Raw genomic sequence first — 26432 nt, forward strand, 5'->3', positions numbered from 1 at the left:
TCCCACAATCAGAGGTTATAATCCTGCTTTACCTCCAGCAAGTCTGTACGTGTGAGTGGGGAGGGGGGAAAAGAGTAAGGAACGAACCTTTAGAAGCACATTATCTTCTTTTCATACAGCTTTGGTTTAAGCAGAGCAGATTAGTTAAACTGCAAAGCCAAGGTCTGAAGTGGTTTTGTCCTGTTTCCAAGAAGAGAGTAATAGAAAAGAATAAAATTTTGCAGTGGTTTCAGCTGAATTGTCCACTTACATTGCCACACTCCCAGTCTCTGCAGTGAGGAGGGCGTGCTGTCCAGGCTGGCACATGGGCAAACAGGACAGCAACGCTGCTGCACGACCTCTCTCTCCTCTTGGAAACCCTTGGCAGCTACCTGCTGCTGGCTCCTGAGCCCCAGCGCTGCCAGGGGCTGGCAATCAAAACACTCTCAGCAAACACTTCCCAACAGGAATAACTTGCTGAAATTTTAATTCCTGCCAAAACATGAGCCCAGCCCTGAGTTCCACCTGTTCCCAGCTCACCCCTTAGAGCTGCAGCTGCCCTGATGCATGCATGAAGGCCACTGCAGATATAAAGGGATAGGAGAAACAAGGCCTTTTGCTTAGCTGACAGAGCAACACAGCTTCTTATTAGTAAAGCTGAGCCAAGGAAGTTGGTTCTTCCTTTCAGGTGACAGACTAGTTTTGAAAATCTGCAAAGAGAACAGTGCCTTTTATTTCTGGCAGAATGTGTGGGATTTGAAAAGCAGGGAGGAGAAGATCAAGTGGTGCACTGGGGTCTCACCAATTTGTCTGTCCTATGCCTGTCCTCCATCAGCACATCTTAAATCCAAAGGTTTTTCTGAACATAAATTACTCCAGGTGGACCCTCCACGTACTTAAAGATCCATTTTGCTGGCTCTACTTCCTCTTTTCACTTTTGCACATGAATAGAATTCCATAGAAACCTCCTACCAATGCTTGGAACCCCTTCTAGGCAGGCCAGTTTAAGAGTAGCATGGGACCCAGCCCAGCAAACCGAGGCAATTTGAGCAGTATCCCCGTCTTCCTCCACTAGAAAGAGGAAATTGTGCCCAAGTAAGAATTTTTTTAATGTCAGTGCTGATACCTGAATGCCCTTCTTCCTCTCTCCCAATGAACATGGTAGCTATCCTAGTTAGAAAATCACATGAAGAAAGCTCAGGTTTTTTTCCTCATTCATATTTCAGTTTCAAAATCCAAAGCTATCTTACAGCAGGCAATCTGAAACAAATAAGCTCATGCCATACACTCCTCCCAAGCCTTTTCACCACAAAAAGGCAGCAATCAAGTGCTTTAATACAAAACAATATTTGACAGACTTGTAGCATTAACCACAGCTTCAACTGTTTCTTTTCCAGATAGTGACTACAGAAGAGCACTGCAGAACTGATGGGATGAAACGGTGCCTGCTGACCCATGGAAGGCCAGATAAAATGCCCGAACTCTGCTTCCCAGTTTTGCACAAGCAAGAAGGGAAATGCAGGTAGGTGCAGAAAACCCCAAAGGCTGACATGAAGCGAGGAAACTGTTAACCACAAGCAGTCCTTTCTTCAGTGAGTGCATGTTGGTTCCCAACAGCAGGCTGGAGTCAGTACATGCAAAAACTTACACACTATAATTCTTGGAGTCTGCAGGCATCAGCTACACCATCAGTCTAATCCTAAAGACTTGGAAAAGTCAGTGCAGATCTTGCAAGGAGCTGGACTATGTTTTAAGACAGACTTTTCTTACAGAAGTTCAGGTTTCAGAAGTGGGGCAGCATGGGTGGAGTATAACAGTGTTCTTGAACCAATGGCTCATTCAAACTGCATTTCTCTTATCCCACTTCCACTTTTCCAGAGGCTTTGACTCGTAAGAGTGATGACACATGAATCGGAGACTAAAAGGAGACTAAGTCATGCTGAACAAAATTTGTATAGAAAGATCACCTTTAACAACAAATTAGAAAGCTGATGTATTAAAGCCTCTTAACTTTTAAATGCAATGAGCTGACCTGCTCTTTACTTGTTCCAAATGGCAAAAAGTGTGGCATTTGAAGAACTGTTGCCTTTCATTGTAACGGTAGCTAACATGATGCCAACTTTGCAACATGCTTTAGCATGTTGAAGCGTCTCTAAAAATAACATTAATAGAGAAATTTAATTAACTTAACTCAGTGCTGAAAAAAATCCTAAAATCTGCCCTTGGAACAGATTCTGTTATTAAAAATAAGACAGAGCCCCACACAGTCACAGTATAATCCGTTTATTAACATACCTTGTGAGCCATTGGTGTTGATCCAGGGGACACGACAGCTTTGGCACTTGACTGATTTCAGGGGTACTCAGCCCTTAGTAGAAAGGGATTTTAATAGGACTTGGGTAGGCTACTACACAAACAAGTTTTTGATGTGGAAAATTAAGTATTTTTCCAAACAAGTAAAAATGCAGCCCGGGAGATGTGCATTGGTCCAGCTCACAGTGCCTTGTTCTGCAAGGAGCAGTCCCAACTTGGTTACCACCAGATTCTATTCCCTCTAGCTGCAAGAAACTCCCAGTGAGTCTATCAAGATAGTGTTAAATACCACAGTGTAGTTCATCTCTCAAAAGCTTTCATCTGATTGCTGAATATACACATAAAAATCTGTCTTCAAGTGGTCGATGGATCACTGCAGCTCTTTTGGGGTGAAGACACTTCAGCATATAGGCTTCAGGAAAAAAGGAAGACAGACAAAAGGCAGACCTACCTCTGTTACCCCGACATAGCAAATACCCACTTTCCTGGTTCCTTACCTCCACTAATACCTTTGAGAAACAGATCTGTTATTTTCTGCTATAAGTTTACAGGGATTATAAGGATGATCGACATCCTGTCCAGGTTAATTAACAGCTGCCTGATTAATTATAGCCTAGAACATAATTCATAGAAATCATCAGAACAGGGTTCAGCCACAAGAAAGTGATAAATCTTTAATTCAGCTTCAGCTGGCCAAAGTGTGGAGAGGTTCAATATAGTACCACTGCAGGTCAGGAAGACCCCAGTACAGGGGCAGCTTTTGGAGCACTGGGGCATTCTCTCAAAGAGGGATACCTGCAGCACTAAGAGCTGCTCCTTAGATGCTTACCATAGCCATGTCTCTACTGCTGTGAATGCTCCTAGCCAGTTGTAGGGATGTTCCCTCTCACACAACCATGACGTGCCACTCTGCTATGGAAAGTTCTCTCAGAGCATCTACCTGGCACAGTGCAGCCACCGAGCTGAGCTCTCAGCTCCTGGAAGCAGTGTACATGCATTAGCCTTATCCAATGAACTAATGCTGTGAAGGTGGATTGTCTCAGCCCTTCATGTGTCAGCACAGGCAGAGCTCTACATGGCTCTCCAGGTGCTTCCTGCCCAGAGCTCCCCAGACAGACCTACAGCAATTGCTGTGAGCTCAGTGGGACTGGTGCACCTACCTGAGACACAGGGGGAACTAACCTCAGTGGGTTTTCATCCCCCTGTAGCAAGGCTGCCACCAGGACCACACTAGCAAGTTTAAAACTAGCTCCAGTGTACAGCACTGAAATCACTTACAGAATTCCCTGCTATAGAAAATTGTAGTCAAATAATCAGCAGGGGATACAGCCTCCCCTGGCATATTGCATTCAGTTGTTTACGAAAGTTTAAAGATCCATCAGAAGGAGAAGACACAGAGATAGTCAGCATGTTATCAGACACCTAGACAGTCTGGGTTGAAGAGAGACAGAGAAGCCACAGTCTTAGAAAAGGAACTATCTCTAGAATAATGCATAACAGAGAATATAAAGCCAGGCCCCTTATTTCCTCTCGTGGCTGAGAACGCAAGGACAGATGGTACTCAATGAAAACAAAAGGCAATTAATTCAGGAACCATAAAAAGAAATCATGTGCTATGGAGAATAAAATTATAATGGTTTTCATTGCCAGAAAATACTGAGATTGAGAGCTTAGTTGGACTAAAACCAAGGAATTTAAACATTTATATGGAAGATGAAGGCTGGTTACATTAAAGTTAGAGATATAAACTCTTATACTTTAGGGAAAAAAAAAAAGAAAAAAGGATAGTGCACAGTGTTTGTACAACACCTAGAGGACCAAGTATTTGTACTTCCATTTTTAATGGTGATAATAGTAATGCAAGTAATTAATTTAAATGGGCAAGAACAAAATTCCCCAAAAGGAATGTTGTTAAAGCTTGCTCAGTACAACTCACACATACTATCTTTTGAAACATCTGCTGCTGTCCAACATTATAAAATACAGTTCTAGGGTGATTGAGTGTTGCTCATCCAACCAGGCAGTTCCAGTAAGCCTCAGTGGCAAAGCATATGAGTTTGGTTTGGGCCACAGTCCCAGGTTAAACAGTGAAGAGCAACAGGCCAGGTTAATGTAGGAAAGTATTGACAGGCTTGCCTACAGTGCCAGTAAGGTATAAAACCAGGCAAAGGAGATTGGATACTTCCTTCCCTCCTCCCGGCTCATGCAGGACTTGCAGGGTGGTAATTACAAGAATTCCCACAGCCTTCATAGTGATAAGATCTAAGAGAAAGAAATATTTTTAAATAGAACATGGGAATTTCAGAAGACAATGCCAGGCCTGCATCTCACTTGTGTTACATGGTAATTGATGCTAACTCCTGAATGGTCACCTGCTAAGTAGGTTTAGGGAAATAACCTCACAGTGTCATCCTTTGGGTGTTCCTATGCCTGTTGGGGTTATGGGTATAAACTGAAAGATCAAACCAGGTTAAACTAGAGATATGATAGCACCCAAGGCACAGCATTTGAGCTGCTGTAGCATGCTGGCTCAGGGGAGGCTGAAGGTGAAAGCCAAATCCCTCCATGTTTCCCAGACAGGTACTGCTCCTGCCAGTGTAGGACTTGGCATTTAATCCCCCACAAGATGAGAGGTCTGTGACATAATTGCCCTCGGTCTTCTTGGCATTTTAATTCCTGGGAGATAAGGAGCAGTCTGCAGCTTGCATTTTAGAGACTCTGCCAGCAGCCATAGGACAACACAGCCAGTGTGGAGCCAAGCACAGTGCTGCCAAGGGATCAGTCTGGCATTTTAAACAGGGTTATCAGCACAAACCTGCGCTGAAGACATTCAGCACCTCAAGAAGAGGCACAAATGGATCAGGTTTGTCTCAAAGGCCAGTTTGCAGGAGTCCTGACATTGCATGTTTTAAAGATGCTGACAATTCTTTGTTAAAATAAAGTTTGCAAGCAGAATTTTAAAACAGTCCATTGCAACACTGGTAGCCCAGCTGTCCTATAACACCTGGAAAGGGTAAGTGAAACTGTTTAGTTTAGCCTTCACACACAAAAATCAGCCACCTAGTCAGGTCAGCACCTTTACATTATGCTATTTTATAGAAGACAAATTAAAGGTTTGGGCAATCATTACTTCTTGAACCCAAGGCAATTTCTAGAACTCTGTCACACACATCACCACATGCAATATGACATTGCTAATCCACACACTGTGCTCTGCCTTTTGTTCTTGCATTGGTAATACGCAGATACTGAACATCTCAATGCCCTGAGTGCAGACCTTCCAGACTCTGCCTACCCAAAACATGCACATCTAGCACAAGTTCTATGTGTCCCATCCTGTATTAATCCTCCACATTCGAGCCCTTGGTTATACATCAAAGCTTTTTGCTCCTGCACAGACCTTTCTTCTCTCTGCCTTATCTGCACACAGTGAGAAGAAGCTGCACTGCACAACCGTTAAGGCACTTAGCCCTTCTGTCTACTTACATTTTTTTACCTACTCAAGAATAAAAAATTAACTTTAAAAAGTGCTTAAGGCATAAGAGGGAACACAATTCATTTGTTTGGAGGAGACAGAAGGAAGAAATTGTAGTATTCAATAAACCTTGCTTTGTCTCAGCATTATATCTGTCCAGGCTGAGAACTACAGCTTGATGACAGTGCTTGCATACCCTCAAGTTAAGCCAGTTTACTCTCACTGAGAGGAATGAAAAGAGGAACAGCACAAAGAAGACAAAAAAGGAGGCATAGCCCAGAGGTTTCAAGAATAGGACACACTTCAGGAAAACGGGAAGCTGCTTTGCAGGACACTTACTGTTTTTCACAAGGAGTGAGTAATTTGCTTGAGGTGTATCTATACCCCAGGAGTGATTCTATGTTTCATGGAAAACTCTGAACACAGAGATATTAAAGACTGGCAGCACAAACAAAGGGCAGCTAATAACTATGATGAATAAAGGGCCAATAGGAAGTCACCACAGTGCTGTTAAATCACGATTCAACACCTGAATGTTTGATATTAACATTACATTTGGATTTAAAGAAAAATAACATGTCTATTCAGCCACTTGAGGTCACATTTTTAAGTTCTTGTTAGTAATCTTGACGGCAAGAAAGCTACTGCCTCTCACACCAACAACTGATTCTAGAAGACATTATTTTAAGGAAACAAAAAAAGCCCAACCACACACACAAACTACTATAGCAAAAAAGCAGCAATGAAACCATAGCATCTGGCAGCTGGAAGTGTGTGACAGAGGATTACAGCAGGGGGGACAAGCATCTCTCAGTACAGGCAGACACTTGAAAGGGATCGTATGGAAGCAGACCTACTATTCAGAAGAGAAAAGGTTCCCCCTAGAGACATAACAGGGAAGCTAAAAAACCCAACTCTTGGCCTGTTCCTCAACTCAGGTCAAATCTTCTGATTCCTGGAATTGAAGAGAGCTGTTACGAAAAAATATCTGAAGATTTCCACGATGCCAGCACCTGGGGCCATATTCCAAGCATCTCACCTCTCCTTGCAGCATGTTTCAGCTGTCCAAACATACAACCAGGAATAGATTTGCAGCAGTAGGTCTCTCTCTACTTCTACCATTTCTGTGTGCCAGGGCAAAGGAATAAGTTTGATTGCATTACAGGATTCAGATATTTAGAGCAATGCATACTTATCGGTGTTACCACTGTGCACCTGCTTTCTCTGCTTACGGATTACAGACTAAAGCGAAACCAAAGACTTTAAAGAATCAGTCATAACTGTTTTCCTTTCAGTTCTACATTAAAGTCTTTTGCCAGTGTCCAATGACAAAATAAATCTCCATCAGTCACAGACCACAAGCCTCAGCCTTCTGCTGCTGCAGGGCAAAAGGACCATATGCTGAAATTCCTAGAGTTCAGTCATTTTCATTTTAGCTTGGTCACTTTCTTGATCCAGGGTACGAATTTGCTGACCTTTGTGTATACACCAGGTGAATCCTTCCGACCACAGCCATACCCCCAGGAAGTGATGCCCAAAATGATCCAGCGTCCATTTGATCTCTGACACATGAGTGGCCCTCCACTGTCACCCTGACAGCTGTCCACCCGTTTATCTTCAGAGAGGTTCCCAGCACAAATCATGCGGTTGGTGAACTTCCGCCCATAACGGGCCTCACAGTCTTCCCGTGGGAGAAGGGGCACCACCCCCTGCAGCAGGGTTCTTGAATAGGACTTTCCTGGAACAAAACAGACCAGCCAGACTCATTCAAGTACAGACAACAGTAGCAACCTGGTGCAACAGTGTTCCCTACAAAAACAAACACTTATACATTTCATGTCAAATCTGCAGCACAGAAATAGGCTGAGCTCAGCATCTCTGAACCACAAGAACTTCAGAAAACAGTGATGCCAAGCCAGACCACAAAAAAAGAGCTGTAAGATCAAAGATGTGGGGAAGATGGTTGTAGAAAAAGGTTAGATCAAAGGATGAGTCTTGCTCCTGGTTCTGCCAACAAGTTACTTGAACCTTGCTCAAATTTATTTCACCTCTCCAAACCTCCATTTCCTCCTCAGTAATGCAAGGACAGTGTTTTCTCAAGAGAATAAATGCAGTAGTACCTGTTAAGTGCTCAATGCTCAGAGAAGTTTTAGAAGATGTTTCAAAGGCATTCAAATATTATTCAAAGGGAGTTCACTTTATCTTTGGCCAGATTTGTGTCTATTTGATCAAATTTCTTTATTACCCCAGGGTTGCTCAGAACATAAGGCTAATGTGCTATATTAGAGGATGACCTTTCTGTGCCCAAGATTTATCTAAGTTCACAAGGTAGTAGGTAAGTGCTCCTCATTGAGAAAGCTGGGTTTGGTGCGTGGGAAGGATTCTTTCCACTAAGCTCCAGTACAGCTTAAGGTAGTTACATGGCTAAGTTGCTCCTTGATCCATCCCAAACATCCTGAAGTGACATGTGCAACTGGCACAACTGACTCCAAAGGCAAATATGTACTTGCAGTTAAACAGCTGGGGAAACAGCTGAGAAGGATGGGCAAGTCCAAAATCAACAGTAGAGCTCCTGGGGATTTTGGCAGGAAGTATTTCTAAATATATGGCTTTTCTCCAGTCATAGCAGCCTCAGAAAGGCCTCCCTCCTCCCTTTTACCTAGGAAACTTCACAGCGATGTGCTCAGACAGGACAGGTCCAGGCTGTCTTGAATCCAGGGAAGAAACCAGACTCAGAGCCCATCTGGGCTTGCAGAAATACACAGGGAGATCAAGCAAGGTAGTCTGAGAGAGATTTCCCTCTCAGAGGGCTCCTTCCACCTCTAAGCCCTCACTTCACTATAACAGTATCATGAAGAAGGCAGGAAGTCATGGAAACATGGGGGCCTCCCATGGGCTTGGTATAGTGGCTCTGCACATGCTGCTCCCTTAGGGGTCTGCTGTGGGAAACATGTAGAAATGGGAAGAAAGAGAGGACCGTGGCCAGATGGCAACATTTGTCTCTCCCACAGTTTCAGAGGGATGCTGTGGAAACCAAAGCTTTCACCAATATTGAGCTGACTTAATAAGCCTCAAAATCAGAAGAAAACACAACAGCACAAAACCCACCTCATCTCCCCATTCCTTAGCACCATGCGCTGGCACAGACAATAGGAGCAGTGAAAACAGCCTTGAGTTGACATAAATTAATGGCCCATATAGGCTTCTGAAGCCAAACTTCCTCACCCCTCTTGCCCCTCAAAGCCCCACCACTCACCTGTGTCTCCCCAGCCGGAGATGATGCAGGCTTGCCTGTTGATGTCAGACCTCTCTCTCCTGTCGGGCAGGCAGACGGGCAGAACATGGTGATTGAAGGAGAGACAGTGCCCTTCTCTGCCCCGCATCCGGACCAGGGCTATGTCATTATCATTGCTGCCAGCCCAGTAGTTCTTGTGGAGGACAATCCGCTCCACGGGCAGCTCCCTCTCAAACTCATCCTTCACGCCCGTGTGGTAATCGCCCACCCGCAGGAGGTAGCGCCGCACATCAACACCAAACCTGGAGAAAAACAGACTCAAGATCTTGATATTCCTACCAAGAGGGAAGCAGACACACAAGTCTCAGTTGCTATGAGACTGAACTACCTCCTCACACCACAGTGCCAGCTGCAGGACTGTGGGACCTCTTTAGCAGATATGATCACACCAGCTGTTGCAGATTTGGTGTCCCAAATCAGTATCTACCATGCACAGGACTTTTTTCCTATAAAAATGATTACTATAGTTGCAACAGGCTTGTGAACTGACCTGTTCACAGTTCCTTAAAGCACTTAAGAATGGCAAAATGCTGGTTCCCTTTAAGCTGTACAGCCTCAGAGTTAAGAGGCCAGGTGTAAGCAGGGAAGAAAAAAGCAAGTCTATATTGAGTCATCCCCATAAGCACTCCAAGATCACACACATCATAACCTTGGTTATGGTTTAGAAACTGCTCATGTGGTTCCACTGGGCTGGGAGGATAAACTTGTATGAGGTTATCTTGTTCATCACTGATGATCCCTCGGGGCTCCCCACTCCCAAACATACCTTTTGAAGCAGTGGGCTGCAGTCACCACCCAGCAGCTGCTGATCAGTGTTGCTCCACACAGCAGACGAGTATCTCGACGAAAACCCTTCAGCCGCAGTGAGGCCTGCCATGGCCAACTGCCTCTGAAGAAGAAATAGAGGAATAAGAGGTGTCACACACATCGGAGCCATGTCCCTCGTTTCCTGTCCACTCTGTCCTGTCCGGGCTCAGCTGGCTTGCATTCTTCCCTAGATAGCACACTGTCCAAACCTCGTTCAAAAATCACCAGTGAAAATGTGTTAATGTAGGCAGCATCTGCCAGGCTATTTCCAGAGCCCAGTGGAAAGCTGGAACCAGTCTGGCTCTCTCAGCAATTACAGGGTAGTACCTCAGAGACTTGTTTCCACCTATGATCCTTTTCTTGCGATGGTGAAGCAGGCGCATCCCACACACACCAGACTCTGGACCTGCATAGCAAAGTTAGAGCAGTTGGGTAGGGATCTTCACCTTATGCATCAGCATTGCTGTCACAGAGCCAAATACCATTTACCTTCTCTGAGGGCATTAATTCTCAAGGTAATCAACTGCGCTGTGTTGTGCATATGGAATTCATAGAAGATTTGATCCCATAGGTTTCCTTAATTTCACTGGAGCTGCTTACCTGCAGTCTCTATAGTCTTATGCCAGGAATGGGACTTATATCTATACTTCCTCAGTACTCTAAACCCCAAAGCTTGCTTATGGTTGCTGTTCTAAGGAAGAGTATAGTGGCTTGGCTGTAGGGAAGTTCTGCAGGCTCAAAGGCCTGGCAGGGGTGGAGCTTCTTACACCAATCTGGAACACTCTGTGCTGCTAAGAAGATACATTGAAAACAAGAAAAAACTAGGAGGTGCAGGACAGGACATGCTTATTTTCTAGGTGAAGTTTCAGCCAAAGACAAGAATGACAGGGAGAAACCACAAAAGCATGCAGAGATCCTACAACCAGAGCTCCAGATTCCTGCATAGAAGAAATGGGCATGTCACCTGTTCTCCTGATATCTTGGACCTTGTCTTCCATATAGTCACAGATCACCCCAGCATCCTCACTGTGCCAGCAGCTGCGAATCCTCGTGTCAGGCCTGGCACATTGCTCCAGGTTGTGCTCCATGCCACTGCATTCTACGTTGTCCAGATGGATGGGCCCATGGCCTTCACCAAAATAAGCCATTGCCCTGGCTTTTGCTGTACCACTGCAATTAGAGAGAGGGTGGCTAATCTGCAGTGAGCAGGAGGCAAGTGAACCTGAGGGACCAGCACATTTTACGAATAATATTTACATGTCACTCCACATACAGACAGCAGTACAGTGAGAAGAGCAGCCTACTCCCTCAAGCATATGTGGGTGTGCCAAAACGAAAACTAAGCCCCCAGAAACAAGTCTAGAAGTGCTCCCCCGAGAGCTGTTTCTATCTGTAAGATGCCCATACCACAGCTCCTACCTGAATCCCAGTTGCCTGCAAACCACTGCGGCATCTCTGTCTGTCCAGTCATCATCACAGACACTGCCCCACTGCCCATTCAGCAATACCTCAACCCGGCCCTCCTTGGTGCTTTCTCCATCCACCAGCCGCATCGGAGGCCCTGAAGGAGAAAACACATGTGCTGCTGCAAGCAAAAACACCAGAGGGGTCAGGTATCCAAAACTTGGGTTCTGTAGAAAAAGATGAATCCCAGACATCAGTAAGCTTAAAACAAGCAAAAAAAAAAAAGAAAAAAAGTGTGTCTATATGAGACATTTTACCTCTGTGCTGAATCAGAAGACTACATACATATTAATTTATTTAATACATACTGGAAATCATCAGTGGATCATATTCTGAAAGCTGAGTAAAGAGGAGAACAAGAACAGAAAGAAAGTTATTAACTCCTGAGCCAAGAGTTAGACAAGCTTAAACATGCCTGGGAAAAAATCCATTGATTCTAAGCAAGAGAAGAGTTCTGCATCCAGGAAAAACAAAAATGTTGGATGCCAACTATTTCAATAAAAAATGTCTCACAAAGTGGAAAGTATCCTGTAGTAAGGAAAGGGGAGAGTATCAGGCATTATATAAATGAGGAAATTACGCTAACATGAAATACTTTCACAATTCTAATTAAAAGTGTGCCATCCACGCAAGGGAGTGCAAACAACAACCCCTTGCATGTGAAGTCCTCTTGTCTTGGCGAGGTGTGGCACTAATGTAAACACACCAGTAACAGGTCTAGGTAAAGGGTTCCCTTGAGCAATGGCACACTAAGGCAGCCACTGTCCCTCAGCCCCTCAGGTTTGTTTCAGAGACTGCCAATACAGCTCTCTCCAGTTTCAATTTATCTGCTGATCTGATAGTAGGTCTGGTGGAGCTACAGATCTGTGGCTGTGCCCCAATTCAGCCAGGGCTTACTCCTCCTCGAAAAGCAGCCCCCTTGTTGAAACAGCACAGGGAAAACTCCCACATCTGCCAGAGCTTCCAAGGGAATAGACCAGAAGGTGAAACTTCCCCATTGTTCAGGGCAAGAGCAAGGTGAGTTACCCAGACTGCCATCCATGACCGTGTTGCTTTCTGGGGAACAGCGGACTCCCAGGTCCTCAGCATGGGAGCAGTCATGCTGCCCCCAGTTGCTGTGGGGACAGTCCAGGAGGGACAGCTCTGTCCCCACACATGCCACGTCATCCAGTAGGATGAAGCCTTGGCCAGCAGCATAATCCCCTTCAGAGGCCAGGAAAGCAGGACCACTAGAGGAAGGAAACAGAAAATAACATTAAAACTCCAAATGCCACACAGGGACTCAAGCTCATATCCAAAGAGAAACTCCCATTCTTAACTGTGGTACTGGTGGCCTCCTGACCTAAACCACTCAGTGGACACACAGGATGGCAACCAAGCACCTTCACATCTCACCAGCTTCAGTATTCAGGGAGGTCTGCTGAGACCAGTCCATTTTCTAGTGTCTGGACAAAGCCCCATTCAAAGGCACAGAGGGCCAGCAGAGGCTGCCTTGCAGATATGGCACCAGGTACATCAATTTGGGGAGGGGCTGGCAGAGGAGGCATCAAAAATGTCAACATTTGAGTAATTCTAGTTCTTTTTATAGGAAGCAGCTACCTGGAATTGAACTGCAGAAAGCTACAAACTTTTAGGCACTAAAAGAGATGACAAACACAGTATGTAGCTGAACTCATAGGGAAGAATTTCATTTAGTCTTTTTTTGTCTATAAAGTTGAAATTTTAGAAGGAGACCCTAATAATATTTTTTAAAATCCACAAAACCCCACTTTACTAGCTGAAAAACTACAGTATCCTGATTTTAAATCTTTCCCAAACTCCTGCCTGAAGGGATGACAGCTCAGCAATGGGCTGAAAATCCCTATTACTACTCTTTCTTTGCCCTGATGGTCTTTGTTCAACTACTGAAGCAGGTGATTCATATAGGTGATGGAGCAGATAGGTGATATCCTTGCACTGACAGAGCAGAGGTGAGACCTGCAAATTTAAGGAGCATTAAAGAGAACTTTTTGACAATGCTGAGGGGTTCATAAAGATTGTATTAAGCCTGTTATCTGCTTTCAAAACAGGCTGAAGCGAGAGATAATAGACTTATTTTTGCCCCTTGAAAAGGATGTGGATACCTATTAATCTTTCCTTAATAAGTTGTATAATGGTAATAAGCCTTCTAACAAAGACAGCATTGAAGGATTAAGGTCCAGCCTATTCCAGTGAAGGGTGATGGAATCTAATCCTTGAAATTAGGAAGCACAGACACTACACACACTCTCAGTCCTACCTGAAGCCCAGCTGCCTGCAGACCACCTGGGCACCGAGGTCTGTCCAGCCATCATCGCACACTGTGCCCCAGTCTCCATTGTAATAAACTTCCACCCTGCCTTCACCAGGGCTGCGGCCGCCAGCCAGCCGGACAGTGCCCTCTGCAAGGGGTGGGAGAAGGAAAGGGCAGCACTCAGCAGGGGAGAAAAGCAACAGCCTGTGCACCATTGCTAGGTCTCTGTACCACCCATGAATGAAAGAAACAAAAGACACAGATGTCCGTGGGTACTCAAGAAACAATGTTCATTGCTTCCAAACATGCCCATCTGTCAAGGGAGGATTCACTTCAGCCTTTCCACACCACCTAAGCAAAACTGTGGGAACACCATCAAGTCTGCCTCTGATCCATTCCCTTGCTCTCTGCCTCCACATCTGGCAGCCCTTGTGGGAGCCATGCATGGAAGCTGTGCAGGATCCTGGACCAGAGGGTTAGCTGCTGAGCAAGCCAAGTAATGTGAGGGTAAGACCGACTGCACCTGACTGGCAGAGTGGTACTTCTGTACCTGTGAAAGGGTCACAGGAGACCCCAGCGTCTTCAATGTGGTCACAGTTTTGCTGTCCCCAGTCGCTCTTCTTGCACTGATCAAGGGAGAGTTCATTCCCTGAGCACTGCACTTCATCCAGCAGGATTGGGCCAGATCCCTGCCCATAGTGAGCCCATGACAAGGCTTTTGGGGTCCCACTGTAAATATTACAGACATGTATGCTCAGTAAGAAAGGTCACAGTCTTATGTCCTCAGATTCTCTTGCACAGGGACTCTCCTGTGTTGGGTCACTGTCCTCCCATAGATCATCTGTATTTTTGACACAGTGAAGTTGCCTACTGTTAATTGAAATATGTTATTGGAAAGTTTGTAATAAGCCCTTCCAACAAATAACAAAAATGTTACTACAACATGAACAGTTCAGACACATGGGGACTTCTGCAGACAATGATGTAACATCAGTCTCAGTTACAATCTCATAACAGGCAAAATTCCCAAAGATTGAGTGATCTCAAATTTGAATAATCTATTTGAAATAATCCTGTACTGATGTGATTTTCAAGAATGCTCAGTATACAACAGCTCCCATGTTAAGCACTGAATGGCACACAGGAGAATGAGGTGTTCTCACTTGCTTTCCTGTCTGAAGAGGGTAAGTGCAGCCAGTGAAACTGGAGGTGTTTAAACTTAACCAAGTAAGCAACTGCAGTTCACATATGGAAATCACCATGACAAGTTGTCACTGAGGCCAACAAGATTTGCATTAGGACATGTATGCAAAAATGATGAACAGAGGTAAACACAAACAGTCCTTAGACAGGAATGTGCCAAATATTTTTTACACAGCACAAACCCATAAAATTGACAGGAATGGGGTACAAAATCCCTTCATATGATGATTAGTCCAGAATTATGTTTTCCAGGGTTTCTGTATATCTCCTGTAGGAAGGGCTGGTAATATAGTGAAGGGACATGTTCTCACGTTCTTCATTCTGCCTACTTCTATTACTGTTGCATGACATACAGCAGGGAAATTACCTGAGTCCCAGCTGTCTACAGACTACTTCAGCATCCCGGTCATCCCACTGGTCGTCACAGATGGTTCCCCACTTGCCATCATGGTAAACCTCCACTCGCCCTTCAAAGCTCTCCTTCCCCCCAACTATACGCAGTGGGGCACCTACACCTGTGCTTCCAGAAAGGCAAAGAGAGCACACCAGAACAAGACAGAGACAAAGCACATCCAGCAGTTCAGGGTGTAGAACCATTCTCTAGCCAGAGGAGCTCTTGGGATGCTCTCTTACCACATCCTCCCCTCTAAACCCCCCATAAGCACCTGTGATTGCAGCCCCCAGAGTGAGGTACTGCTGATCCAGAGTACAGCTCTTTAACTGGCTGCTGTGGTGACCAGGGGTTTGCTGCCTGCAGACAAAAACCTGGCTTGATAAAAAGGGGATGTGACCATAAGCATCAGCCATCTTTCAGTGATTGAGATGTATACCCATTATGAGTATTTGGGATTGGGAAGAGATAGACAATTTTCCAATGGAAGGAAGAAAGTCACCTGCACAGCAGGTGAAAGAAGAACATTTTCCAGTTATTTTCTCTCCACAGCTTCACATTTTACATCTTATCAGCAACAGTGATGGAAGATGCAGGGAGCAAACTTCCCCTGGAGATTTACCTTCTGGAGGAACACAGGTTACCACAGCACTCCCCTGGTTACAAGCTCCTGACACAGCTTCCTGATAGGCACACTGCAGCAGGGCTTCCTCATCTCCATGGCAGTTTGCTGACTGCAGGTGCAGGGGAACAGGCCATGGTCCAGGATGACTCTTTTTCCCAGCTGTGCCGATCTCACTGGTACAGAGGATGCAACAGAGCAATGAAATGTCACAGCCAGCTTGACTTACAAGTTCCCTCAGTTGTTGTGACTCTCTAGTCCAGTTGTGACAATTTCACATCCCAGTGTGCCCAGCTGATTGGAAGTGCATAAAGGGGTGACCATTTACAGTCTAATGGGAAAGCACAAGCAAACACAGAACACTTCCTAACCCTTTCTTGTGCCTGCCTACTGCAGAGGAGTTGGTATAGTCAGAAATTGCACCCTTGTTTGAGAGCAATGAACAAACCCATTAACAGACTCAAACACCAAACTATCTGAATCACCTTCCTTCTCTGTGGACCTTATCTCCTTGCTATTTGGAAGTGTGAATATCCAAATCCCAGATACCCAAAGAGGGTTCATACTGCTAAAACTTCTGTTAGATCACTTAGTAACTCCAGCTGATGATCATAAAAAGGGAATTTGATGTCACAGCTCACTTTTCACAGCCTGGAGCATGAAGCAGAAATTATTCTTTAAAAAAATGCTAACTGGGTTGGATGTAGCCACAGAAAGAAAACAGTACAAAAGGACCCTGGTAAGTGGGAATTTAGCCCACAAAACAAACACCTTTCCACCAGCCAACACACTGTGCCAAAGGGACTGTAACCACAGAGGCTGCTCTTTCAAAAGCCACACAAGCATGTAACTCTCACAACCAGACTGAGGTTCCCACCTGAGACCTAGCTGCCTGCAGACAACACTGGCATCCCAGTCAGTCCAGTGGTCAGCACAAATGGTACCCCAGAGTCCATTGAAGTACAGCTCCACACTACTGTCTTCAGCCAACCGCACAGCACCTTCCAAAAGAGGAAAGAAAATACCAACCAAAAACCAGCTGCTATCTGCTGATGAAGTTTTAGACCAGCAAGTCTAAAGAGCTGAACTGAACTTGGCTTCTTTCATCTCTGTTTTGCCTGTGCTGGCACTAAAGTGATGTGCATGAAGGAGTGTGGGATGTGGCACCTTCCCAGTCCCAACAATGGCTGCTTGGGAGGATGGTTGGTGTTACACTCTTTTCAAATCCATGGTAACACCAGCAGGAAATTTGGCTTCTGCCACAGGTCCGGGATTCTCCTTCTGGGGATGATTGTACATGCTATCTTGAAACGTTGTATGAAAATGGCAGGCTATCTAATTACACCTGACACTCCACTGATCTCTTTCCATCAACCATTTCACCTGCATGACTCTGTTGCTACAGTGAGATGTTCAGTAACAGCAGATGAATCCTCTCTAATTTCTCTAAGAAAAACAAGTGCCAGTGTTTAGCCCTTTCAATTCCCACCCCACCAAAAATATCTACCACTGTTTAGAAAGCACATCTCCTCGTTCAGTTATGTACTTGTAGAAGGACACTCCTGTCTGTAGTACCTCAGTGCAGGCACACAACACCACTACACTTATATCCTTCCCTTTAATGAAGCCATCTTTGAAAGTACATCCACTGGGAAGGGAAAAGACTGTCAATTCATTGATTAAACTGGTGCTTCAACTGTTCTGCAAAATGCAGGAAAAGCAAGGAAAGTCAGCAGACAGGACATTTCCAAGAATGCTGCACAGCAGCCAGTGCATTGAGAGAGCTCAGCTCCTTGCTTGCCTCAAAGTAAGCAGCAGTCCTTGTGCCAGCACTGAGGAAGTTTAACACAAGCCTATGACCTGCCTTGCCACAGAAGATTTTTTTCTTGTTATATTTGAACTGCTACACATGAGGAATGTTCTGATATGGACCCTAAAGGAGCAGAAGTGGGTTGTTTTCCACATAACTAAAAATGTTTTCAAAGTGGCATAAGTTAGCAGTAGAAAACAAAAGACATCTCCTTGTATGAGAATAAAACATCTATACAAGGCATTACAGCTACAGCAGCTTAAATCCACCCCCTACTATATACAGACGTTCTTCTCCCACACAGGCTAGCCTCTAGTACTAATTATTTCAACAATTTGGAACAGTCCTTGTACTGTGCATCTTTCACAGGGTGTTCCACCTGCCACTTGCAAGTCTGTGCAGCACACATTTCTGGCCTAAGCCCTGAGGCAGCGCAGCCATTACCTTGGTTACAGTCACAGTTGGCCCAGCCGATGGCCCCTGACACAAGCCGGTAGAAGCACCAGGGCGTCGTTCCCCCGTCGGGGTTCCTGCAGTAGTTGTGGTCCCCCAGGCCACGGTCTGGGTACTGCTGAACATAATCAGGGAACTCTGCCCAGTTGAGACACTCTGCCCCGGCCTCGGTGACCGCCAGCGAGCCATTGTAGTACCCGAGAGGTCCCACAGCACACACGCTGGGCGCTGGGCACAAGAAGGGAGTGTTAGCATCACCTAAGGCATCACACACTGAAGCTCAGACAACATGGGAGACACCAGCTGGTTATGTGAAACACCCCCTGTCTGCAGTCTCAACTGCTGCTTGCTTAATTCCAACTCTATCACTCTTCCAGGTGCTGCTCAAAGAATGTTCATAATACTCACTATCTAAACCACAAATTGATCTGAAGCAATGAACTGCCCAGACAGACCTTTGAAAAGCATTAACTTAGGGCTCAAACATGACAATTTGAGCTGATTCCCATTACTGTACATGCAATACATGTAGTCACTTTGGAGCAGCACTCTATAAAGCAGGAAGGTGGGAAATGACACTGCAGTTCATTGTATGTATGTTCCCTATACACATCAGCAGATCACCTGGCTTATCTGAACTTGGCCAATGTATTGGAAGGGAAAGGGAATTTATCTTGGTGAAAGTGCAGGTGCCAGTGTTTCAGTGCCCATGTGAAATATCCAGTGTAAAAATACCCAATAATTAATTTATGATGGTCCTTAACAAAAGAAGAAAACTCTCCATTCATGACCCTGAAATAACAAAGTGGGAAAATAACCCCAGGTTCTGTGGGCTTTTCAGAGTCCATAAGATGGGAAGAGTAGACAGAGAAAGGGACAACATTTATAGCTCTACTCACTAAGTAAACAAAATGAAGCCAACACTTTCAGAAAACCCTTCTGCACATGGGGCAAATAGCAAGGGTACAAAGAAACTTTGCTTCATGTCTTTTGCCTTCCAGCCACTGCCAAGCGCAGAGGGGTTAAGTGACAGCTGAAGGTTAAATGCAAGGTACAAAAATGAGAAGCAGTTGCCAATCAGTGTCTGGAAAACAAACCATATGCTCGGCATCAACTGGGACACGCAGAGGGGGTGTATGAGAATTCAGTAGTTATTACAGCAGAGGAAAGGTAAGCATGCAAAAAAGACCAATGCAGAGAAATAGATTAAAGGAAAAGAACATGTGGGAGGAGCAGGGAGCTGCAGGAGCATTCAACATGAAGAAACAGAAATAGTCTGGCCATGTTGGTGAAAGAGATAAACAGACACTGGGGCAAGAGAAAAGATTGAAGAAGTGATGGAAAGAAAGGAAGAAGGCCAAGTAGCAGAGGTTCATCATGCCTATGGTCTCAGATCACCACTGCAGGAAAGAATCTGCCCAATGACTGAATTAATAACTTCTTGTTCTTACCTGTACTCTGCAAATGGTTTTCGCTGGGCTTGGATCCCAGGAAAGCCTGGGAAAAGAAACAGAGCAAAAGCAGAGAGATGATTATCCAATGAAATAAACACGGGCATGTCCTAAAAGCAGCTCAGCTTTAGGCAAACACACCCCAGTAACCAGCCTCTTCCCTGGTCTCCCCATTGCTCCTCTTCAAATACAACCATAGCTCTATCCACTAACAGCTAAATGAATAATTAATTACTGGCCCACAGAGATTTACCCTTGATCTAAGCACTACATTACAGGATTCTGCTTGTTTGTTTCCAACAGAGTTGGAAGTCTGAGTAAGATGCCTATGGAAAGAAAATCTAGAAGAAAATCATTATTATCAGTAAGAAAAATAACTACTCATTCTCTCTCTATTTATAGGGCAAGTCATCTATAGCCACAGCAGCAGAGTGACATGAGTGACAGGATGATGCCCCCAGAATACCTGTTAAAATGGTAATAAACATCCATGTATAAAGTGGGAAACATCCAGGGAAGAAAACCCAACATGGCTTTTTGAGGATTTTGTTTTTAATACTTGAAAATATGATCTGGCTTACGGTATTATTATCCAAATGGGGTTAAATAGCTAAAACCAAAAAATACCAAAGTCCTCAGAATTCTAGCATCCTGTCTGGCCCCAAAATTGCATTTCCTCTTATATGCAGTGGTTTTTGTGGTTGAAACTTGACTACAGACTTGAAAGATACAGATCTCCACTCAACACCACTACATGGTGTGCAAGCAAGTGCAAGAACCTTCACAGACCCAGAGTGAAAAGAAGAAACTGTACATGCTTCTGCTAGCTCCTTGTAGTTTAATTACTTTCTAAACATTTTAATGAACATTTCTAATACTTTTGTATGAACAAAGGGTTGTAATTCACAGAGCAGAGATGTGCAGCTAAAGAATACTAGCTATTAGTAATGATTGTGGTTTTCTTCAAAATGCAGTAATTTTGCCTCTCTCAGCTTCACCTCTCCCTGGAAAAGGGGAAAAGTTAAATTTGGAACTAAAACAAATCCACTTCTGGAATAAGCAGAGATAATTCCCACAGAAACCTGACAAGAACAACACCTACTCATGTCAGATATCATTTTCAAATCAAGCTTATGAATATGTTCCAGCAGGTGCTGACAACCATGGCCAAGCTCCAGCTTTACCTTCCAGAAATCAGAATGGGATACTGCATATGGAAGATGAATTCCTGACATGGTTCAGAAGTAGCAGATCAAATCTCAGGTGCGTATGCACAAAGGGATGCACAGATAAACCCTTTTGAGCCAAAAATCTATCTGCATGTATCAGGCTGTTGCAAGCCCACATAATGGTTTCTGGACCAACAATGCTGAAGGACTTACCTGAAGATCTCAAAGCTCTTTGCAGAGAGTAGAAAGTAAGCTAAGCTGTACTTTTGTGACTGCACCACAATTCAGGTCCCTCAACCCCTAGCTTTTAGTGTACACCTGCAGACACACGTAAACCTGCCTGTGATAGAGGGATGGGTCAGATTAATAACACGATATATATAAGAGAGTGGACTCGCTCTTCTTGGAACTGGGCCATAAACAAAAGTACTGCAGTCCAAGTAATAAGCTTCCCTTCTAATGAAAGATTAGTTGCTGCCAGTTTCTGTAGCAGCTTCCAAAATTCCCCAACTCTGACCATCATCACCAATTACATTCAGTGCAAACAGCCTGTGCCACAGGCATTGCCCCAGGTCCATGCAGCTATAAATCATCTGTCCACAACAGCAAGAGAGACAATCAGCAAAGAACAGAAACAAAGGATCTCTCCAGCCAGGGTCACTGCAGTGCCTGAGAAACACTGCAAACCCAAGCCAAAGCATCTGCAAGCCCTTGTACAGCCTACTTTCCTGGTTTGTTTTTCTGAATTTCATATGCACAGTGATCTCTCCCTAAGTCCTCAGTCCTTCCCAGAGACCACAGCTGCCTAAATGCTCTAAAAAACTTACTCAAGTAATAACAAGACCCACTTATAGTGAGGATATTAAAAGAGCCATGTTACTTCTTACAAGCAGGTAGAAAAATAACCTTTTCTTACCTCCACGCATCTGAGACAGGATAGCAGACTTGAGAGCTCTACCAGGAGCCCGAGTATTTTGGAGATTTCCATCCCTCATGTACAAAGTGAGCAGAAGGTTCTTCAAGCATCACATTCTCGTTCAGCTGCCAGTCTCTGCTTTCTCACGCTAGCCGCTCCGCACCGGAGGGAGCGGGGTGCCTTTTCCATTTCTATGCAGGGAAAGGGATGCGAGGAAAGGGATCAAAGCTCCCAGCAGAATCTTAGGATTTCACTTCCTTGTTCCTCTCCCCATCTCTCCTCCTTGATTCTTCTCTTCAGAAAGGGGAAGAAGAAGGGAGAGAAATAAGAGAGCAGAACATGCCCCCGAATTTCTCTAGCCCACGCGAAGACGGGCGGAGGCGAGGACAGGCGGTGGAGCGCTCCTCACCCCGCTGTCCCCTCCTCTCCACAGCCTCCTCCGTGCTCCAGGTACGCGCTGCTCCCAGTGCCAGCCTCCGCCTCCCCGCCCCTTCTGCCCTGCGGCGGGGCCAGCCGCCCGCTCCTCTCCTGTCCTGCAATGCCTCCTTCCAGCAGCTGCCTCTTCCTCCTCTTCCCAAGGCACACAGGCTGCAGCACGACAAGGAGCTGGGGCTGTGTCCTATTGCAAAGCCCCCAGCAACAACTGGGAAAGGCAACGGCGTGTGCGCGCACATTTGCCAGAGATTAGACTTCTTGGAAGGAATCTGGACTTTATCCCCCCACCGCTGCCTCCTCGATTAGCAGCTTGCAGCTTCCCGAGGTCAGCTCTCCTCACATTTGAACCCAGGTAAATGCAACCCAGAAAACTTCATGTTAGGCACCTTCCAGATCTCCCCCGGAAAACCCACAGGTGGCACAGCCCTCTCCAGTGTGCATTCCCAATTTTCAGCCCTGTATCTTGCCATCATGGGTACTGCCACCAGAGAACTTTGCCATCAAGTGTCTCCTTGACCTTGGCCTATATTTTCCCTCAACTGGCTAGGATGCTTTCCAGAGGGTTAATCATTATGGTAATACCATGAACAATCCCATCCCATGGAGGGTTTTAGTGTTTTCAGCTTGCTGCTCCTTCATATGAATTAGGGTTCAAGGCTACAAACTTTAAACACCATTAAAGCTAAGAAGGCAATCAGTTCATTTGATGCTGTTCAATCTTGGAAGTCTTTTTTTTACATGTTTCTTGTGCTGCTTCCCAGCTCAGTTTAATGGGCATTTCCTGTACTTCTATTCTGATTTTGGAGGGATTAACTCATGGTGTTCTACAGCATGAAACATGAAGGTCACCTTAAGAAATGAGCTCACTTCTGGCCAAGTCTGCTGAGTAGCACTTCCAAAGACACCTTCAGCATAAAAACAAGGAACAGGCTGCTAAAAATCTACTGGCTTGACAAAAAGCCTCTTTTTTTTCCTTCCTTCACTTTTGCCCATTACTCACTTCATGTGACGGTTTTGTGTTGCCTCATTCTCAGTCACTCATCAAAGGCAAGGAAATTTCACTACATGCTGGATCTTTTACAGGAGTCGCTAAGTGGTAGAAAGGAGCTGTTCCTGTAGTGGATTTGGCCAAGAATTACACTCAGTTAATTAGGAGCAAATCTCCTATATCCTCATAGTGAGGGAGGCAGATGATCAGGGCAACAGAGGATGGAAATAGCTTAGATACTACATCCCACTGTAATGCTCAGGCAGCACTAGCACAAAGGAGCAAAACAAAATAAAAATATGGGACTGTGCTAGAATTTAGAACCACTTACTCCAGTGAACACACAAGCAAAGGATATACTGGAAGCAGGAACACAAATTCTGTTAGCATTCAGAGAAATTAGCTCCTTAGTAGAGTTTGTTGATGCTCATTCAGAATTCCATCCCATGAGATGCTCACTGTTTAGGCCTCTGACACAGGGTTTAACACCTCTAGCAGAAGTCTGCACTGGATTTCTCTCACTTTACCTTCTGAGTTGCCTCCCTCTCAAGGCAAAGTTTTCCTAAATAAAGCGACTTAATAGATAAAGTAATTTTAAAGGAAGCACAGACCAGTGTACCAAAAGCAATAGAAGGCCAAGCCTGTATTCACTTTTTGGAAGAATGACAAACTGGAAATATATAGTGGGTTTTGCAGTTGTCTCCTCTGTGGTAGGTTCTCTTCTGGAACTATTTCCTTCTCACCAAGACTACCCTATTTTTCTGGCACATATAATGCCATTTCTTGAGAGAGGTGGATCTCAGATTCTCAAAAGCTTCTCATGACTACTCTCCAAGGTGAAGAGGAAGACCAAAAGGGAATTATACCAATATAACTACAGTAGTTTAGACCAGTAATGTATCTACAGATAATGTAAAACTGAACTTTCCTGTATGGGCAAATTTGAAGTAGTTGTAACCATCTAAATCCACTGTTCAACATTAGTCACCTTCTCACCCTGACATATGCATAATTCTGTTACAGTACATCTATGATTCTCTACAGAGTCTGCCTTGATTTTGCCAGATTTTTCTGTATTGACCCTTCTGAACAACAAATCCCATCTTCTAAAATGTTCCTGGCTCTCTGGAATTCAGCCTATTTCTCCTGAACTGGCAGGATGACTATTCATCAAGACCAGATGAAATATTAATGCTACCTCCACAGTGAAAGCCTAAAAGGAGTAGTTAACAGCAATCGCAATCATACCCAGAGCTAGTATAATAGTCAAGCTATAAGCTACAGGAATAAGATCAAGGAATTCCAGCAGATTTGCTTAAATCCTGTAAATCCGACTTAGGAGGGTAGAACAGCTAGTCAGCTTTTGTTTAATTCTTTCCCCACCACGCAATCACATACAGGTCTTTGCAGCAATTTCTTAACCAGTGTGCTCAACACCAGAAGTCAGATTTCTTTACTCCCCAGCAACAGCATCATGGGGTGGTACAAAGCCCAACTCAGAAAGAACAGTGCCGTTCCCTGTGGGTACGCACATGAACTATTAATGGAGTGATCCTCAATGTGAGCATATCACAGAATGCATTTAGACACCCAGCATAAGCTTAACGGTGAGATACAGGAAAATGGGCAGCAGCTGAAATTGTCAAGGACAATCAGTAACTGGAGGGTTTTTGGTTACAGCAAAAGAAGCAAAAGAATTGCTCAATTACTTTTAAAGGAAGCACTGTAAAACCTGGGTGCACCTGAAAAGCATTGTTTCCTTCCTCTCAATAAATAAAAGGATTGGAAAACCTTAGCATAGTAATTTCAAGCTTATAGTAGACATGTAAAAGGTTAGACAAAAACCCAAACAACTGAATTTGTGATGCTCACCATGAAGCAGTATAATCCAAAAATAGCTGTTCAGATTAGTGGGAGCTGTGCAAAATTTCAAAATAGAAAAAGGTATTAAGTGTCTCTATTACAGCCTCTTACGTAAGACTGTTCTTCACAGACACTAGAATTTGGTACCTTCAGCACAGGTGCTATCTTAAGAGATGCAAAACTATGCTTATATTCCAAGTTTTAATACGAAGAAAAATCATCATCAACTGAGGTGAATCAGTTCCTCACTCCCAATCTAGCTTGTATCCTCCAGAAACAGGAACAGCAAGTAGCATTCCTTTTCACAGTGTCTTCTGGACAGAAAATGCAAAATGTCATAGAACCAAAGTGTTTTCCCAAACTCAGATGGGGATATTGTATTCTTACTGACCCCAAGTCCTCTGAAAGACTCAATTATGCCGAAATAGCAACAAAAGAACAAGCTACCCTGTGGATAATCTGCTAATGAGCCACTGTAAGTAACAGTTAAATGAAAATTGCTTCAGTAACTTGAAAGCATTCACCTGACCAAATTTTTTGTGATGCAGATACCAGCCTGGGGCTCCAGAGGACTCAGCTCCAGCAAACTCTACAGCTACCTGTGGGTAATCACACAGTATGTGCCTGACTCCCCTCTTACTCTGCTTTTTCTACACACCCAAAAGAATTACTGATATAAGTGGTTATAACACTTCTCCGAGACACTGCATTTTTCTCACCAACCAGGTACTGGTCCCAGGAACCTGCCTGTAGTTTTGTAGTACTGTAGTGGAAACACCACCCTCCCCACCCCCTCATCAAAACTAAAAATTAATTACATTATTTCAATTATCAGTCCATGCTTCAACTTTCTCTCCCCCTTTTAGTTTTTTTACCAAAAGACAATGAAACATTTTGTTGTAGATTATGAGTTGCCCAAGTCAAACACTGGTCTTGCTTTATTACAATACAGACAAAATAATCAAACTCATGTGGCACCATACCTGTCCCACCTGCAAATCAGAGGGCCTAAATCACAAACTTCTGTGTTAAAATTATATTTGATACTTACCAATGTATAATGTATGTGTTGGTTCAACACAGCCTGGTTTTTGGTGGAGTGGAAGGAAAGCTGCTAGAAACTTCTATATTCAGCACAGAGCAAATTGCTGAAGGCTCTGATAATGGGCAGGTTATTAGCCCAATTAGACAAGTTGGTAATGCCTCTGATGACATATTTAAGAAAGGAAAAACCAGGGGAAAGTCTCTTTTCTTCTCCTGAGGGGTGGTGAGCTGGTCGCCAGGGCCCATCGCAGTGGGGGGGCCGTGTGCCCGGGGCCCTCCCGAGGCCAGGACTGTGCAGCCAGGGCCGCCTGCACGGTGCCAGCAGGGACCACATGGCCAGCAATGAACATGGTGAACAATTTCCAATATGAAGTCCAGATGAAATCAACCTTTTCAGTGCAGCAAAGCTCTCAAAGAACTTTTCAACTGATGGAACTTGAGAACAAATGAACCTACAGACACCAACTTTCTCCAGAGTCAGA

At 44.5% G+C, this 26432-nt stretch overlaps 1 protein-coding gene and 1 long non-coding RNA gene across 10 annotated transcripts in view; one reads left to right on the top strand and one right to left on the bottom strand.

The window, feature by feature from the left end:
- The window catches only part of LOC108444650, a 32069-nt gene extending 6061 nt beyond the window's left edge, over window positions 1-26008 (top strand). For 2 of the 4 annotated variants that reach the window (XR_001859281.1, XR_001859278.1), the window contains 4 exons: window positions 1377-1501; window positions 19938-20012; window positions 20687-20798; window positions 25455-26008. This is a non-coding gene — a long non-coding RNA (uncharacterized LOC108444650). Of the gene's footprint in view, window positions 1-1376; window positions 1502-19937; window positions 20013-20683; window positions 20799-22053; window positions 22134-25454 lie in introns of those variants that run through there. The other 2 variants (XR_001859280.1, XR_001859279.1) reach the window with 2 other exon arrangements.
- Window positions 1280-22331, bottom strand: LOC103624449 (neurotrypsin-like). 6 transcript variants are annotated; one of them, XM_017725891.1, is made up of 16 exons: window positions 22030-22331; window positions 21621-21914; window positions 19536-19581; window positions 18076-18312; window positions 16699-16822; window positions 15822-15997; window positions 15176-15332; window positions 14156-14334; window positions 13612-13753; window positions 12360-12562; window positions 11289-11430; window positions 10834-11060; window positions 10197-10275; window positions 9829-9951; window positions 9024-9304; window positions 1280-7505 (listed from the first exon to the last, which is right to left on the bottom strand). In XM_017725891.1, the coding sequence occupies exons 2-16, from the start codon at window positions 21690-21692 to the stop codon at window positions 7195-7197; spliced, it is 2499 nt and encodes an 832-aa protein (XP_017581380.1). In that variant the 5' UTR covers window positions 21693-21914; window positions 22030-22331; the 3' UTR covers window positions 1280-7194. The 6 variants fall into 6 exon arrangements, with proteins under 6 accessions (XP_017581380.1, XP_017581383.1, XP_017581379.1 ...); XM_017725894.1 differs by having other exon boundaries at window positions 16699-16826; XM_017725890.1 differs by having other exon boundaries at window positions 21621-22331.
- Window positions 26009-26432: the final 424 nt, after the last annotated feature.

This window comes from Corvus brachyrhynchos, unplaced genomic scaffold (genome assembly GCF_000691975.1).
Source record: "Corvus brachyrhynchos isolate BGI_N302 unplaced genomic scaffold, ASM69197v1 scaffold61, whole genome shotgun sequence".
In the NCBI taxonomy this organism is placed as follows: Eukaryota; Metazoa; Chordata; class Aves; order Passeriformes; family Corvidae; genus Corvus; species Corvus brachyrhynchos.

Coding starts and splice junctions, on each gene's coding strand:
- LOC103624449 (XM_017725891.1), bottom strand. CDS start 21,692: ATGGAAATCTCCAAAATACTCGGGCTCCTGGTAGAGCTCTCAAGTCTG. Junction 13,754..14,155: donor CTCCTGTGACCCTTTCACAG/GTACAGAAGTAC, acceptor CACCCCTTGCAG/AGGGCACTGTCCGGCTGGCT. Junction 9,305..9,828: donor GCAGCCCACTGCTTCAAAAG/GTATGTTTGGGA, acceptor GTTTTTCTCCAG/GTTTGGTGTTGATGTGCGGC.